Source organism: Entelurus aequoreus, linkage group LG28, assembly GCF_033978785.1.
Source record: "Entelurus aequoreus isolate RoL-2023_Sb linkage group LG28, RoL_Eaeq_v1.1, whole genome shotgun sequence".
Classification (NCBI taxonomy): domain Eukaryota; kingdom Metazoa; phylum Chordata; class Actinopteri; order Syngnathiformes; family Syngnathidae; genus Entelurus; species Entelurus aequoreus.
The window spans coordinates 31,513,893-31,532,101 of record NC_084758.1 but is presented as its reverse complement, the minus strand read 5'-3'; the positions used below and the strand labels follow the sequence as shown (position 1 = coordinate 31,532,101).

Genomic DNA, 18,209 nt, shown 5'->3' with positions numbered 1-18,209 from the left:
GGGGTTAAATCACCAAAAATGATTCCCGGGTGCTGCTCACTGCTCCCCTCACATCCCAGGGGGTGAACAAGGGGATGGGTCAAATGCAGAGGACACATTTCACCACACCTAGTGTGTGTGTGACAATCATCATTGGTACTTTAACTTAAATTACAGGATGGTATTTATGTAGTTTGCTCATAAGTCTCGAGATGCATGTTGTAATATGTATAATATATATGTATTGTATATACTGTATGTATATATTGTATATTAAATCTCACTATTATGTTAGATCCACTATGGACTGGACTCTAACACTATTATGTTTGATCCACTATGGACTGGACTCTCACAATATTATGCTAGATCCACTCGACGTCCATTGCATCGGTCGCCCGGGGGGGGGGGGTTGAGTTTTTCCTTGCCCTGATGTGGGATCTGAGCCGAGGATTGCGTTGTGGCCTGTGCAGCCCTTTGAGACACTCGTGATTTAGGGCTATATAAGTAAACATTGATTGATTGATTGATTGATTGATGTGCGCTTTGCTATGGAGGTTTTTTCCCACTCCCTCAGGAGCCCAGTCTAGATTGTATTTTTTTGTACTCATCCTTCCCCAGCATTTACCTTTTTCCCATATTTTACCCTTTAGCGTTCCTGTTCTGTAACCCTGTACACTGTTTGTATGTGTAATCTCGAACGGGTGTTGTGCTGAAAACAAAGTTTAGTTGTACTTGTGCAATGACAATAAAGACCTACCTACCTACCTACCCGATGCACTAACATCATGAGTTTTTTATGTTTTTTTACATATGTTGCATCATCTACAACAGTGTTTTTCAACCACTGTGCCGCGGCACACTAGTGTACCAGTCTGGTGTGCCGTGGGAGTCATGTAATTTCACCTAATTGGGTTAAAAATATTTTTTGCAAACCAGAAATTATAATCCACAAATGGGCCGTTGTTCAGTGTCTGTGTTGTCTAGAGCTCGGCAGAGTAACCGTGTAATACTCTTCCATATCTGTAGGTGGCAGCAGATAGCTAATTGCTTTGTAGACGTCGGGAACGACGACAAAGGTTTGCAGGTAAAAAGGTATCTAATGCTTAAACCAAAAATAAACAAAAGTCGAGTGCCGCTAAGAAAAGGCATCGGAGCTTGGGGAAGGCTATGCAGAACTAAAACTGAACTGGCTGCAAAGTAAACAAAAACAGAATGCTGGACGACAGCAAAGACTTACATCGTGTGGAGCAGACAGCGTCCACAAAGTACATCCGTAAATGCCATGACAATCAACAATAAAATAGGAGCGCAAGACAAGGACTAAAACACTACACACAGGAAAACACCAAAAAACTCCAAATAAGTCAGGGCGTGATGTGACAGGTGGTGACAGTACACCTACTTTGAGACAAGAGCTGTAGTGATACATGCTTGGTTATGGTTTGAATTCATACCAAACAATTGCGAGAACGACTTTTTATTGTCAATATCAGCTGCTGAGTTTCATTTTTTTAATGTTATCTGGTGGTGTGCCTCAGAATTTTTTCAATGAAAAAAATGTGCCTCAGCTCAGAAAAGGTTGAAAAACACTGATCGACAAAAATACAAATAATTGCTATTTTGACATCTAGTGGACACATTAAGAACAACAGTTTTTTTCATTCAAAATTTTCGGCTCATTTTTATATTCAGCAAACTCACCCCGCGGGCCGGATAAAACCGGTTTGACACCACTGCTCTAAAGTAACGGTACTCTGACTTGAGTACAATTTTTGGGCATTCTACCCACCTGTGTTACCAGGTGATTAGGGGAGTTGCTGTAATTGATATACTGCAGTGTAGTCTTGCACCAGAGTGGATGATATTGCAGTCCCTGGCTTCAGTATTGCAGTATACGAAGCAGCGGTCGTTTCAGGCGCTGCCAAAATAATTTAATGCCCCTCTCAGCGTAATTCAGTCCAGTTCCGTCCAGCGTATGAAGTTAATTTAATAGCTTCACATTATCCAAACTGAACCCAATCAGGCGGAATTCAGACTGATGCATCGGGTCGTGTCGGCTAGTAAAAAAGTGCTCCTTAATGAAGCCCCCCGCTGTGCGTACAGTACACTTCAAGGCTGCGGGGCCATTTGCAGTGCATGGTCAGTGGCTCCAATTTCCCCCGACTGTCCTCTCGGAGCCCGCCAGGCATCGGGGGTATTAATCTGTAAGTCGTGGCAAGAGTGGCAACAAGGCCTAATTCATTTACTTAAGAGCTTTTCACATGGGGTTTCAAAGTTAATAGGACGATCTCTCCGTAATGCATTTGATTAAAGCCTCTTAATTACCCCAGGTATAATGGGCTATTAGCCTTGGCCTGGCTGTAAAAGGTCAAGTGAGCAAGTAGGAGTCGATTGTTTTTATGATGTATTTTTTTGCTTGCGGTCCACCCTGCTGTGTGGATTATTGCGTTAAATCTGCCTAATAGCACACCGACTGTGGAAATCATTTGTGCATTTTGAGTATAACCATCTTCTGCTCATTTAAAACACTTTCTTTTGGCATGCACTTCCTTTCTAAGGCGGGCACAGGGACCACACCCTACTTTGGGACGGCGGTCCCCGGCTACACCATGACGACGTCCACAGTTTCCAAAAACAATTTGAAATGTGGACTCGTCAGACCACAGAACACTTTTCCACTTTGCATCAGTCCATCGTTTCTGGGTGTTGTTGATAAATGGCTTTGGCTTTGCATACTATAGTTTTAACTTGCACTTAGAGATGTAGCGACCAACTGTAGTTACTGACAGTGGTTTTCTTAAGTGTTCCTGAGCCCATGTGGTGATATCCTTTACACACTGATGTCGATTTTTGATGCAGTACCGCCTGAGGGATCGAAGGTCCGTAATAGCATCGCTTATTTGCAACGATTTCTCCAGATTCTCTGAACCTTTTGATGATATTACGGAGCGTAGATGGTGAAATCCCTAAATTCCTTGCAATAGCTGGTTGAGAAATGTTGTTCTTAAACAATTTGCTCAATTTGCTCACGCATTTGTTTACAAAGTGGTGACCCTCGCCCCGTCCTTGTTTTGTGAGTGACTGAGCATTTCATGGAAGCTGCTTTTATACCCAACTTAACTTAACTGTGGCATTTCAAATATAACCATCTTCTTATTACAAGCGTCGCTGATTTAAAACACTTTCTTTTGGCAGGCACTTCCTTTTTTAAGGCGGGCACAGGGACCACACCCTTCTTTGGGGCGGTGGCCCCCGGCTACACCATGACAACGTCCAGTTTAAAAAAAAAAATTGAAATGTGGACTCGTCCGACCACAGAACACTCTTCCACTTTACATCAGTCCATCTTGGATGAGATCGGGCCCAGCGAAGCCGGCGGCGTTTCTGGGTGTTGTTGATAAATGGCCTTTGCTTTGCATAGTAGAGTTTTAACTTGCACTTAGTTGTAGCGACCAACTGTAGTTACTGACAGTGGTTTTCTGAAGTGTTCCTGAGCCCATGTGGTGATATCCTTTACACACTGATGTCGGTTTTTGATGCAGTACCGCCTGAGAGCTCAAAGGTCCGTAATATCATTGTTTACTTGCAGTGATTTCTCCAGATTCTCTGAATCTTTTGATGATATTACGGAGCGTAGATGGTGAAATTCATAAATTCCTTGCAATAGCTCGTCGAGAAAAATTGTTCTTAAACTGTTGGACAATTTGCTCACGCATTTGTTGACAAAGTGGTGACCCTCGCCCCATCCTTGTTTTGTGAATGACTGAGCATTTCATGGAAGCTGCTTTTATACCCAACTTAACTGTGGCATTTTGAATATAACCATCTTCTTATTGGAAGCATCGCTCATCTAAAACGCTTTCTTTTGGCAGGCACTTCCTTTTTAAGACGGGCACAGGGACCACACCCTTCTTCGGGGCGGCGGCCCCCGGCTACACCATGGCGACGGGGACGGTTTACTCCACCCCGGCGCGGCCCCTGCCCCGGAGCAGCCTGTCCAGGGGGGCTTTCAAGTTCAAGAAGTCGCCCAAGCACTGCTCCTGGAAGTGCACTGCTCTGATCGCGGTGGGCGTCGCCGTCGTGCTGTCCATCGTCCTCTGCTACTGCATAGGTGAGGAGGCGCGAAACGCGGAAACCGATCATCATATGTTTCTCAGCGGTACTCAGTTGTAATACACTTTTCCACCACTTCAGGCAGTCAGGATAATTTCAAACAAACGGAAAAAGTCTGACGCTAAAGTCATAGAGAAGCACAAAAATTACGACTAAAGTGGTACATTTGATTGACATTTTAGTTAAGGAACATAATTTTGTTTATTTATTTTAGCACTACACAATTGTATATACAATTGTTTTGTTGGTTGTTTATGAGTCCCTTCTTATGCAGTATATTTGGTTAGTATTTATTTTTTTGTAATCAGCCTGACCTAACCCTAAGGTTTATGTGTAAATAATAATATTTCTGATTAACAAATGCTTTCATATCATTTGATTGAATACAATTATTTAATCCAATTAAAATCAAGAGTAAGATGACTAATTCAGTGGTAATAATTGAGTGGGCCCCTGGCACCTCTGTACTGGAAAAGTTGGGCCCCGGGGTCAAAATGGTTAGGAACCCTTTGTCGTAAGTAATATTTTAACATTCTTAACTGTCATGTAAGTGTAAAAGTAAGTAAACCGCTGACACACTAAAGCAGGCCCAATTCATTTGTGGCCCGCGAGCCACATCAAGCTTTTAATTTGGCCCAAAAAATTGATTGTTATTCATAAAAATAACTCCAAAATTGAACCCAACACTAGCAACTCATAAATTGGGTTATCAAAATAACCCGGTATTTTTTAGTGTGTACCAATTCCTGATAATTTAGAATTGATACCGTTGCTCGACGGTACCGATGTTTGGTACTTTGGTGCGTGTTAGTAAATGTAGTTTGTCTGGTAGTAAAATGTTATCTTTTTAATTTAAAAATAAAAAAATAATGAGCTGATTTTGATAACTGAGCTGCCCAGTTGTCATACCTTGTTTTCTTATACCATTTGAGTCTCATTTGCAATGCTGTTGCACTTCCGAGACATTAGATGGCAGCACTGTGTGGTTTAACTAGGAAGTAGCTTTTTCCAGGAAAGCTGAATATTTCTGAATGTTGCGCCCTACAAAGTGTTTATACTGTATGTATTGTACTTGTAACATTCATCCCAGTTGTGGTTGCCATTACCAAAATTGGAGGTGTTGAAATCGCCATCTAAAATTGCCAATGCTAATTGTAGACTGTCTATATGGCAAAGCCAATGCAAATTAGCATAAAGCTAACACATTTTTGACGAATGGAGCCATATTTTATGTTGGAGCGTTTTCCACCGAGCACACTTGCTTTGTTGCTGTTGAAAATTGCCGAGAGGGAGTTTGGCCATAGTATCATAGGAATGTGATACCCGTCACTAGTTGCAGGCTCAAATCCCGTTTCGGCCCTTGAGCCAGGAGGATACCATCCCGCTGTTCTGTTGATGAGGCGTTTTCTTTCCTTTTTTTTTTTTTTTTTTTTTTTTTAAATCCTCGTCAGCATATGTCCCAATCACTGTGTGATGAGGCAACATCGTAAAGTGACTGTGAGTTGCTGGGAGGTGGAGATGTTCAGTTCACTGTAAGAGCGGCAACACATTCACCGTTTAATGAGCATTAAAAGGCTCCGGCCAGCCTGCCTCTGCCGACTCTGCATGTTCTTCCTCCCACGGTGCAAACATGGAGACTGTAAATTGCCAATGATCGTTAGTAAGGTGATCTTTATTGTGCCGCTCTCCCACTCAATGCAAACAGGCACTGAGCTACACCACCAGCCTTCGCTTCTTTTAACAATGGTAATATATTTATTATTGTTTTGCAAGCTATTCGTCCCCTGTAGGAACATAAACACCTACCATATTTTCCGGACCATAGGGCGCACTGGATTATAAGGCGCACTGCCGATGAATGGTCTATTTTTGATATTTTTCATAGGTAAGGCGCACCAGATTACAGAGCGCATTAAAGGAGTGATATTATTATTTATTTTTTTCTAAATGTAAAACACTTCCTTGTGGTCTACATAACATGTAATGGTGGTTCTTTGGTTCTTTCTATTTACGTGGCTCACCTTTGACAGCGTCTTCTCCCCGTCATCTTTGTTGTAGCGGTGTAGCGTGCAAGGACGGGAGTGGAAGAAGTGTCAAAAGATGGCGCTAACTGTTTTAATGACATTCAGACTTTACTTCAATCAATAACGGAGCAGCATCTCCTCATCAGGAATCAACAACACAGGAAATGTGTCCCGTGAAAAACCGTCCGACCGGAACTCTAATAACTAAAGTTCCTTGGGTGAATAATGTAAACTCACTATACCAGTATGTTTTAGTGCTTTCATGGCGAGTTTACTGACAGATATAAGTAAGAACTTTACACTACTTTATATTAGAAATGGCAACAGTGGAGGATGCATGTCACATAACAAGAAGATAGAGAAAAAGAAGAAGCTTATCGACTACGGCGTCGGTACGGACTACAAAGGCGGATGCGCACAATTTTTCAGGATTTATGCAGATCCCAAATACAGTTCAGCAGGTACCAGAAGGTAAGAAAATGTGCTTTTGCATAATACTGCGAAACAAAACGCTAGATAATATGTCTTACCTTATACACACACCATAATAATACTCCTATGTTTAATGTGCTGACAATCCATCAAGCGGTGCGGCTTCATAGCTTACCAAAGTCGTACTAAAACATTTTGATAGTGTGTAATGTTCTATATTTTCAATGATACATTTAAAATGTTGGTGTTGTTTACTTGAGTCATATTGCCGTCATAGTGCAGCCTACACTTGTCTCTTATGTTTGACTGCCATCTACTGGTCACATTTATCATTACACCATGTACCAAATAAAATTGCTTCGAGGTCGGTAAGCAAATCCAGAATTATTCCTTACATTAGGCGCACCGGGTTATAAGGCGCACTGTCGAGCTTTGAGAGAAATAAAATAATTTAAGTGCGCCTTATAGTCCGGAAAATACGGTACATATCGTTCATTTTTAAATGATCTTTTAATCATGTTTTACTCTGCATGAGCAAATAGACTCAAAACAGAAGGGATGTACGGGACAGAAAGCACGAAACAAAATAAATCTGGTTGATTGTCAGAATAAAGCACTTGGGGCTTGCTTGATTAAGATCTAAATACCAGGTGCTAAACAGCATGTACAATCCATAACATAGCGTGTAGTATTAGTGAGCGTGTGGTGCCTTATTTAAATGAGTTGTTTTGTGGCTTTCACCACAGAGACACTCGACCATTTACTGCACATTCATGTCATCATGCTCCTACTTGCGGTTTTTTGCTATGTTTTCAAACAAGCAGCAGATATGTACCACTTTTTGTGGGCATTTTAGAAGCAGCCCTGCAGTGCATCCACAATGAAACCCACTTTGTTGTGCAGATGCTGCACTTACTGCGCTCAAAACACACAAAAAATGCATACTTCAAGAAGTTTTTTCATATAAGGAAATATGGTAATAGTATATATTCTAAATGAAAAAAATCTGACCGATCTGATCTAAAAACTTACAAACGTTGCTCGCAGTGATGAATGAAGAATGCTTTAGCCTCTTAAGGCCCAAGCTGTTTGTTTACATGCTTTTTTTTATTTCTCTTTGCTATTTGGGCTTATTGGACCCTAATTAGAATAAAAACTAAGAATCATCTTTAGATATGATGTACTTAGTCCATAAGTAACAAACGTGTACTTCATGTTTAGTGACATGCTAATTCTTATTTTTACACTTTTTTTTCCAAATTCCATTGCATGTTATACTCTTCTGACACCACCAGATGGCAGTATAAGTGTCCACATAAGTGGCCATAAGACCCCAATTCAGTAGTGTACACAATTTTGGAAATAAGAGCTAAAAGGTGCTGTCCACGCATGTGGCCACTAAGCCTTTAAGAAGCTACATTAGAGCAGAAACGCTATGGACGGTTTTACTTCCGGTTCAAGGCATTACAACAGGAAGTACATTTTCCAGTGAGCGAACTTGTCCAAAAGATGGCGCCATAGCACAAACAATAACACTCCATTTTAGTGTACAAATCATTAGGAAAAATGTATCTATTAGCCGCACCGTTTTTATAAGCCGCAGGGTTCAAAGTGTAAGAAAAAAAGCAGCAGCTAATAGTCTAGAGCAGTGTTTTTCAACCACTGTGTCGCAGCACACTGGTGTGCCGTGAGATACAGTCTGGTGTGCCGTGGGAAATTATCTAATTTCATCTATTTGGGTTAAAAATGTTTTTTGCAAACCAGTAATTATAATCCACAAATAATGTGCCGTTGTTGAGTGTCTGTACTGTCTGGAGATCGGCAGACTTACCACGTTATACTCTTCCATATCAGTAGGTGGCAGCAGGTAGCTAATTGCTTTGTAGATGTCGTAAACAGCGGCAGGCAGCGTGCAGGTAAAAAGGTGTCTAATGCTTAAACCAAAAACAAACAAAAGGTGAGTGCCCCTAAGAAAAGGCATTGAAGCTTAGGGAAGGCTATGCAGAACGAAACTGAACTGGCTACAAAGTAAACAAAAACAGAATGCTGGACGACAGCAAAGACTTACTGTGGAGCAAAGACGGCGTCCACAATATACATCCGAACATGACATGGCAATCAACAATGTCCCCACAAAGAAGGATAAAAATAACTTAAACATTCTTGATTGCTAAAACAAAGCAGGTGTGGGGAATATCGGTCATGGGAGACATGAAACTGCTACAGGAAAATACCAAATAAAGAGAAAAAGCCACCAAAATAGGAGCTCAAGACAAGAACTAAAACACTACACACAGGAAAACAGCAACAAAGTCCAAATAAGTCAGGGTGTGATGTGACAGGTGGTGACATTACACCTACTTTGAGACAAGAGCTATATTGATGCATGCTTGGTTATGCTTTAAAGTCATATCCAACAATTGCGACAATGACTTTTTATTGTCAATATCGACTGATGAGTTTCATTTTTTAATGATTTCTGCTGGTGGTGTGCCCCCGCATTTTTTCAATGAAAAAAATGTGCCTTGGCTCAAAAAAAGGTTGAAAAACACTGGCCTAGAGTTTATTGTGCATCCTTTGGCGTGAACTTTAACTAACTCTCACCTCCGGTCGTCCTTCCAGCGACAAGCTTTGCCAGCTTCCCGGCTGCCAAATGAACAAGTCGTCTGTTCTTGTCTCGATAGTTTGTCACTGTCACTGAGCCACCTGAGAGACGCTCGTCCCCATGCCTGTTTAGGCAGGTTGCGGTAGGGGGGGGGCGGCCCGGGAAGGTGCAGGTGATCTCAGGAAGCAAAGCCGATCAGAAAAGGTCAGCTGGAAAAGTGTTTCATTCACGACCTGAGTCTCTGCGAGGAATGCTAATGACTTAAGATTATAATTACCGTGCCATAATTAGCGTGTTTGGAGAAAGAAAGAAAAAAAGACAAGAATCCGGGAAAAAATGAACTATAAATGCTGAATGGCGCTCGCTGCGGTGGGATGCGCAGCGCCAGCTGTCATCCGCCTGCACCGACAGCAGCCGCCGTTTGACAGACACGCCTTCCTTCCTTTCAGTCTTTGTGAGAGAAAACATGACTCCGTTGTCTCCCGGTGGCATTAGACAATCTTTAGACGTGTCATTCCGCGAAATGGAACACCATAGACAGCCCGCCTCTAGAGACCGGGCCCTGGCGTCGCTCTTAATCTATATATGTATGGTCTCTGAGCCATCCTGCTTTTTGGGGGGGCTAGGAAATTGCACACGCACGCGTCTTGATATGACTCGACGGCATCTGTCTCACTTAGGCTCTGTTCCGACACGCCGGCAAGACCTGCTGAGAGACAGACACCTCTCTGACTCGAATGCATCCATGCATCTGGGAATGTATCATTTTCTGTTACTTTTTCAAGGTCGTTATCCCGCCAAATGTGTTGGTTTTCTGACATGGACTTGTTTCTTCATCATTGTCCACACGTTTAAGTCAGGACTTTGGGAAGACCATTCTAAAACCTTCATTCTAGCCTGATTTAGCCATTCATTTACCACTTTTGACGTGTGTTTGGGGTCATTGTCCTGTTGGAACACCCAACTGCGCCCAAGACCCAACCTCCGGGCTGATGATTTTAGGTTGTCTTGAAGAATTTAAAGGTAATCCTCCTTTTTCATGGTCCCATTTACTCTCTGTAAAGCACCAGTTCCATTGGCAGCAAAACAGGCCCAGAGCATAATACTACAACCACCATGCTTGACGGTAGGATTGTTGTTCCTGGGATTAAAGGCCTCACCTTTTCTCCTCTAAACATTTTGCTGGGTATTGTGGTCAAACAGCTCAATTTTTGTTTCATAGTGGATCTAACATAATAGTCTTAGAGTCCAGTCCATAGTGGATCTAACATAATAGTGTGAGTCCAGTCCATAGTGGATCTAACATAATAGTGAAAGTCCAGTCCGTAGTGGATATAGCATAATAATGTGAGAGTCCAGTCCATAGTGGATCTAACATAACATTGAGAGTCCAGTCCATAGTGGATCTAACATAATATTGTTAGAGTCCAGTCCATAGTGGATCTAACATAATAGTGAGAGAGTCCAGTCCATAGTGGATCTAACATAATATTGTTAGAGTCCAGTCCATAGCGGATCTAACATAATAGTGTGAGAGTCCAGTCCATAGTGAATCTAACATAATATTGTGAGAGTCCAGTCCATAGTGGATCTAGCATAATAGTGAGAGTCCAGTCCATAGTGGATCCAACATAATAGTGAAAGTCTAGTACATAGTGGATCTAACATAATAGTGAGAGTTCAGTCCATAGTGGATCTAACATAATAGTGTTAGAGTCCAGTCCATAGTGGATCTAATCTAATAGTGTGAGAGTCCAGTCCATAGTGGATCTAACATAATAGTGAGAGTCCAGTCCATAGTGGATCTAACATAATAGTGTTAGAGTCCAGTCCATAATGGATCTAACATAATATTGTGAGAGTCCAGTCCATAGTGGATCTAACATAATATTGTGAGAGTCCAGTCCATAGTGGATCTAGCATAATAGTGTGAGAGTCCAGTCCATAGTGGATCTAACATAATAGTGAGAGAGTCCAGTCCATAGTGGACCTAACATAATATTGTGAGAGTCCAGTCCATAGTGGATCTAACATAACATTGAGAGTCCAGTCCATAGTGAATCTAACATAACATTGAGAGTCCAGTCCATAGTGAATCTAACATAATAGTGTGAGAGTCCAGTCCATAGTGGATCTAGCATAATAGTGTGAGAGTCCAGTCCATAGTGGATCTAACATAATAGTGTTAGAGTCCAGTCCATAGTGGATCTAACATAATAGTGAGAGAGTCCAGTCCATAGTGGATCTAACATAATATTGTGAGAGTCCAGTCCATAGTGGATCTAACATAATATTGTGAGAGTCCAGTCCATAGTGGATCTAACATAATAGTGTGAGAGTCCAGTCCATAGTGGATCTAACATAATAGTGAGAGAGTCCAGTCCATAGTGGATCTAACATAATATTGTGAGAGTCCAGTCCATAGTGGATCTAACATAACATTGAGAGTCCAGTCCATAGTGAATCTAACATAATAGTGTGAGAGTCCAGTCCATAGTGGATCTAGCATAATAGTGAGAGTCCAGTCCATAGTGGATCCAACATAATAGTGAAAGTCTAGTACATAGTGGATCTAACATAATAGTGAGAGTTCAGTCCATAGTGGATCTAACATAATATTGTTAGAGTCCAGTCCATAGTGGATCCAACATAATAGTGAGAGTCCAGTCCATAGTGGATCTAACATAATAGTGTTAGAGTCCAGTCCATAGTGGATCCAACATAATAGTGAGAGTCCAGTCCATAGTGGATCCAACATAATACTGAGAGTCCAGTCCATAGTGGATCGAACATAATAGTGCGAATCCAGTCCATAGTGGATCTAACATAATAGTGAGAGTCCAGTCCATAGTGGATCTAACATAATAGTGACAGTCTAGTCCATAGTGGATCCAACATAATAGTGACAGTCCAGTCCATAGTGGGACTAGTAGGAGATCATCTTGAGCGGAGACAGGTCAGCAGAGCAGAGATGTCATCAACTGATGCACAGATGAGTGGTCCATCCTTGTTACAAAAAAGATCAATTAGAATAATACATAATGTTGGATATAGAGAACATACAAACCCTTTATCTATTAAATCTAAATGATTGAAATTCAATGATTTGGTGCATTTGCAAACAGCTAAAATGATGCACAAAGCAAATTGTAACCTGCTGTGCAAGAAGGTACAATAATTCTTCTCAACAATAGAGAAGAAATATAACCTCAGAGAAAAGTCTAATTTAAAACATTTGTATGCACGTACAACACTTAAAACCTTTAGTATATTTAGTGTTTCAAATTAAATGATGGAATGGATTAATAAAGGAAGTACTAATATGATCCAGTTCAAGAAACTGCTCAAACTCAAAGTGTTTAAAAGGTACAGGGAAGAATAACCCTGATGAACATTTTGAACCTTATTAAAAAATTAGATAATCTTATTCATCTCATTATGTGAATCCTAAATGACTTATTTATGAGAACTTCATTCATTATTTATTTGTATATTTAATATGTATTTACTTTATCTTTTGTCTATTTAATTATTTACTTACTCATTTATTCATGTATCCACTGTCGTGTCACAGATAAAGTGATGTAATGTGTTAAAAAAATACTTTAAAAGGAAAAAGTAACAGGATTAATTAGGCTTTGCTCCTTTTCGAAGATGCTTTAATGAGAATCTGGATGAATGGGGTGTGTCATATTGTTATTGTGCACATGTTAGAAATAAACTAACACTATAACCATAACTATATCTGTAAGTAGAAATGCATTTGATGTTTTATGTTAATATTGTTGCGTGAACATCTCATTTGCTAAAAGTTGGTACGAGTTTAAAACGGTCACAATGCAAGCTTTTGTTAGCCTGTCAATGGGGTTGTCCATTGTATGTTAGCATTAGGCTAACGGCATGAGCGCCACTCCTAAACCTGTGTGTTTGTATTGCTTATTTTCAGTTTACACCAATAAGCCATTATACCTACATGCCCTTCATGCATACCTATGGACTCTTCTTTGTGTACTTAGTTTTATAATAACTTAATTGGGGAGACAAAAAAACAACCTTAAGTTGGACATTTTTTCTTTCCTAATTTAAAAGACTGTTTACATATCTGCCAAACTAGTCACGTCATGTCATTTATGGTTTTACGAGCAGAGGAGCATGTTCGGCAGCGTACACACACGGAGTACTTACAAGCAGACACATAGTGTAGACAGAAAAGGGAGAACGGACGCATTTTGGCTTAAAAACTAACAATAAAGGTGAAGTTATAACACTAAAACGCCCTCAGGAAGAGGTGCTTTACCCTTTATCAAGAAAAGTATCGAAAAGTAGAGAAAATATCGAAATACATGTTGGTACCGGTAGCGGTACCAACATATTGGTATTGGGACAGCACTAGTTGATACTAATAACTAATAATAAAAAACAATTATTTAAATTTATAAAACGTTTTTTAGCATTTTGACAAAACATATTAGCATCTTAGCTATTGATTGATAGCCTCCCAGCTACTGGTAGAATGCCACTCTGTGGGAAACACTGTCACGTGTATCGCACCAACTTTTAAACTGTGAAAGCAACAGGACAGAATAAAGTAAGTTTCTTACAAGTACCATTAACACTACAGGACGAGGAACAGCTAAACATGCTTCACCACACACCGTAGGATAGGATAGGATAGGATAAGATAGGTCTTTATTGTCATTGCACAAGTACAACGAAACTTTGTTTTCAGCACAAACGCGTTCAAGATTAGACAAACAAACAGTGTACAGGGTTACAGAACAGGAACGCTGATGGGTCGCCACAGGATGGGGAAAAAGGTAAACGCTGGGGAAGGATGAGTAAAAAAATACAATCTAGACTGGGCTCCTAAGGGGGCCAAGTTTGGAGTGGGGAAACAACCTCCATAGCAAAGCACATATACAAATTACAACATACATCTCGAGATATCTAGCAACAGAGGGAAGGGTGTGCGGGGTCATGGTGGTAGGCTGCAGCTCTCAGGCGCTGCCCAACCGTCCATCACCCCTATGGGATTTGCGTCGAGGGCGTTGGATTGGGGTGGGGGGGTTATGTGTGTGTGGCGTATATTTTTGTGGATGCATGTTTGTGTGTAAGCCTGCAGTGTGTCTCTGTTCCACGGCCTTGATGTCGTGCAGCGGATAAGCCGATAATAACAGGTGTGTCCATGAGAGACAAGAAGGAAGTTTGTTGTGTCTTCGTCTCACTGTCCTTCGGGAGAGTCTCCAAGCCAGGGAAACAATCCAAGTTAGAATGTTTTGTATGCCAGTGAAAATAAAATTTGCTTTTCACTCTAAGTTGTCTATGACTGGTCCTCAAACCTGCGGGGCAGACAGCCCGATGTGATCCAAAATCACAAGACTGTCTACAGTTCTTCCCGCATCCTCCAATCATTTGTGGCAGCTTTGGGCTACTTTGACAAACCAGAGCAACGCTTACTCCAATCAGCAGATGTCCTGTTGTCATAATTCCGAATAGGTAGATATCTTCACGTCCTCCACTGAAAAGGGTCGCCAGGCACACCAGGCACTCCTTCTTCTCCCAAGAGTCTGTCGTGTGTCCAGCAACAACCGCTGCGTCACGACAAGCAGGTTCACCTAAACCCAAGATCTTGTCAATTTCGTTGAGGCCAGTTAAATAGTTCCAATGTTGATTTGGAGAACAGTGCAAAAAGAGGCAAACAAAAAAGTTAAGACAAGACAAAGAAGCAAGCAGGAGAGATAGGGGCGGGGAAAGGGGAGCGTCCACCCTCGATGAGTGCCAGAGCTTCACCACACACCGTAGCTCACCGGTATGGCGTCACATTAGTACCAAAAATCCAAGCGCGTAAAAACTGTTATCGCGCGCTGATTCTCCACTTAGTGCGCGCGCGTGACACCCTTTTGCGCGCGCATGGTGCCTTTGTGCACGCGCGCTGTCTCGGTCTGTGCGCTGTCATGTTTCATTTTGGTACTTTGGGGGCGGGCATGCTTAGACCGCCCCTTCTTTCTGATTGGCTTTGAGCAATCAGAAGTATAGCAGGGCGGGTCATCGTCAATATGTATCAAGATTTACGGAGGAAGAAGTGGATTAAAAAATAATATGAAATAAGATAAGATATAATCAAACATAAAAATAAACTACAATATGAAAAACTATAAAATAAAATAAAGTACAATAAAAACTGAAATATAAATATAATAAGACCATATAAAAATAGGCTAAGATATGATAAAACATAAAAATGAGCTAAGATATGATAAAACATAAAAATAACTAATACTAATAGAATAATCCTGCACATTGGGCCTAATGTTTGTGTAGTAAAGTGGTTTTTGAATTGGAGCAATGTAATCTGAAAGATGTTTAAAATATCGACAATTAATGTTAATATTTTGGAAACAATATACTTCTCATAACATGAGTATCTGTGTGCATGAGAGAGTGTAAAGAAAAACATTGCTATAGTTTCACTTCATCTGCCTTTTTTTACAACCTACTTGAAGTTGTATTTTTCTTTTTCTTTTTTTTTTTTTTTTTTCCTAAGCCAATCAGAAAGAAGGGGCGGTCTAAGCATGCCCGCCCCCAAAGTACCAAAATGAAACATGACAGTGCACAGACCGAGACAGCGCGCGCGCAGAAAGGCACCACGCGCGCGCAAAAGGGTGTCGCGCGCGCGCACGAAGTTGAGAATCAGCGCCCGATAACAGATTTTACGCACTTGGATTTTTGGTACTAATGTGACGCCATACACCGGCCTCACAATGTAAACAAACGCCATGGGTGTATCTACACCTGACATCCACTGTAATGATACCAAGTACAGGGCCGTATCTAGTCTATACTACTATGATTAAATCTTGTTTGCTTTTTTTAAATGTATATTATGTTTATACAGTCAGTAAATATGTCCCTGGACACATGATGACTTTAAATATGACCAATGTATGATCCTGTAACGACTTGGTATCATACAATCCAGGTTGTTTGAAGACCACTACAAACAAGAAGCACACTCATCCCCTCCTGCGCCCCTCCTGTCAGACGGATACTGCATTTCTATTTTTTAACAGCAGTTGTCCGAGCTGACTTGTCGTTCGCCTTTACAATCTTGACCACTACAATAAAACAGTCACCGATTCGGCTCTCCTCCATTCACCAGAGCTCTTAATCTTACACTTGGCATCCCCCTCCAGTGCACGACTGTAGAAGGGCACCGATGTTGTAGACGGTGAAATATGGCCTTGGGGTGGGATTTTTATTGCTGAGCAGAAAGAGACTGCCTCCTATCTGGGGAGCTCGTAAATGTGCCATATCTGTATCAGTGTTAAGTCTGCCTTTATTGGCACAACACTTTACTTGTTGCCGTTTATGAGCTAACATCATTAAATTAATATGTTTATGCTCATTTTATTCAGCTTGGGCTTCCCTTTATGCTCAGTTTAACATAAACTGGGGAGACACATTGCACGTCGCAGGCCTTTGTTGTTTGCTCAAAGCAATTTGCTGATGGAAAGAACGGGATTTCCTTTATTTTCCAGGAAATGTCCCTTATGCCTTTTGGCACCCTCGCCTTTAGGGTAGCAAGCACTGTTTTAGTGCACCTACTGTTCACATCTGAACCTCAACAGTGTCAATTTTGATACTTTTGTGTGTGTTAACCAGGGCTGTACGCTTAGCTTTTTCACTACTGAATTTTAAAAAATGCACAAAACCCAAAACCAGTGAAGTTGTCAAAACAGAATACAATGATTTGCAAATCCTTTCCAACTTATATTCAATTGAATAGACTGCAAAGACAAGATATTTCATGTTCCAACTGGTAAACTTTGTTAATTTTTGCAAATATTAGCTCATTTGGAATTTGATGCCTGCAACGTGTTTCAAAAAAGCTGGGACAAGTGGAAAAAAAGACTGAGAAAGTTGAGGAATGCTCATCAAACACTTATTTGGAACATCCCACAGGTGAACAGGCTAATTGGGAACAGGTGGGTGCCATGATTGGGTATAAAAGCAGCTTCCATGAAATGCTCAGTCATTCACAAACAAGGATGGGGCGAGGGTCACCACTTTGTCAACAAATGCCTGAGCAAATTGTCGAACAGTTTAAGAACAACATTTCTCAACCAGCTATTTCAAGGAATTTAGGGATTCCACCATCTACAGTCTGTAATATCATCAAAAGGTTCAGAGAATCTGGAGAAATCACTGCACGTAAGCCATGATATTACGGACCATGGATCCCTCAGACGGTACTGCATCAAAAAGCGACATCAGTGTGTAAAGGATATCACCACATGGGCTCAGGAACACTTCAGAAAACCATTGCCAGTAACTACAGTTTGTCGCTACATCTGTAAGTGCAAGTTAAAACTGTACTATGCAAAGCCAAAGCCATTTATCAACAACACCCAGAAACGCCGCCGGCTTCGCTGGGCCCGAGCTCATCTAAGATGAACTGATGCAAAGTGGTAAAGTGTTCTGTGGTCTGACGAGTCCACATTTCAAATAGTTTTTGGAAACTGTGGACGTCGTGTCCTCCAGACCAAAGAGGAAAATAACCATCCGGATTGTTATAGGTGCAAAGTTGAAAAGCCAGCATGTGTGATGGTATGGGGGTGTATTAGTGCCCAAGACATGGGTAACTTACACATCTGTGAAGGCACCATTAATGCTGAAAGGTACATACAGGTTTTGGAGCAACATATGTTGTCATCCAAGCAACATTATCATGGACGCCCCTGCTTATTTCAGCAAGACAATGCCAAGCCACGTGTTAAACAGCGTGGCTTCATAGTAAAAGAGTGCGGGTACTAGACTGGCCTGCCTGTAGTCCAGACCTGTCTCGCATTGAAAATGTGTGGTGCATTATGAAGCCTAAAATACGATAAAGGAGACCCCCGGACTGTTGAACAACTTAAGCTGTACATCAAACAAGAATGGGAAATAATTCCACTTCAAAAATGTGTCTCCTCAATTCCCAAACGTTTACTGAGTGTTGTTAAAAGGAAAGGCCATGTAACACAGTGGTAAAAATGCCCCTGTGCCAACTGTTT

The 18,209-nt window shown here is 41.2% G+C and overlaps 1 protein-coding gene across 1 annotated transcript in view; it reads left to right on the top strand.

The window, feature by feature from the left end:
• The window catches only part of si:dkey-237h12.3 (teneurin-3), a 581,230-nt gene that overhangs the window by 302,725 nt on the left and 260,296 nt on the right, over positions 1-18,209 (top strand). Inside the window, 1 exon segment of the mRNA XM_062039678.1 lies at positions 3,855-4,093. Coding sequence (XP_061895662.1) covers positions 3,855-4,093 — 239 coding nt within the window.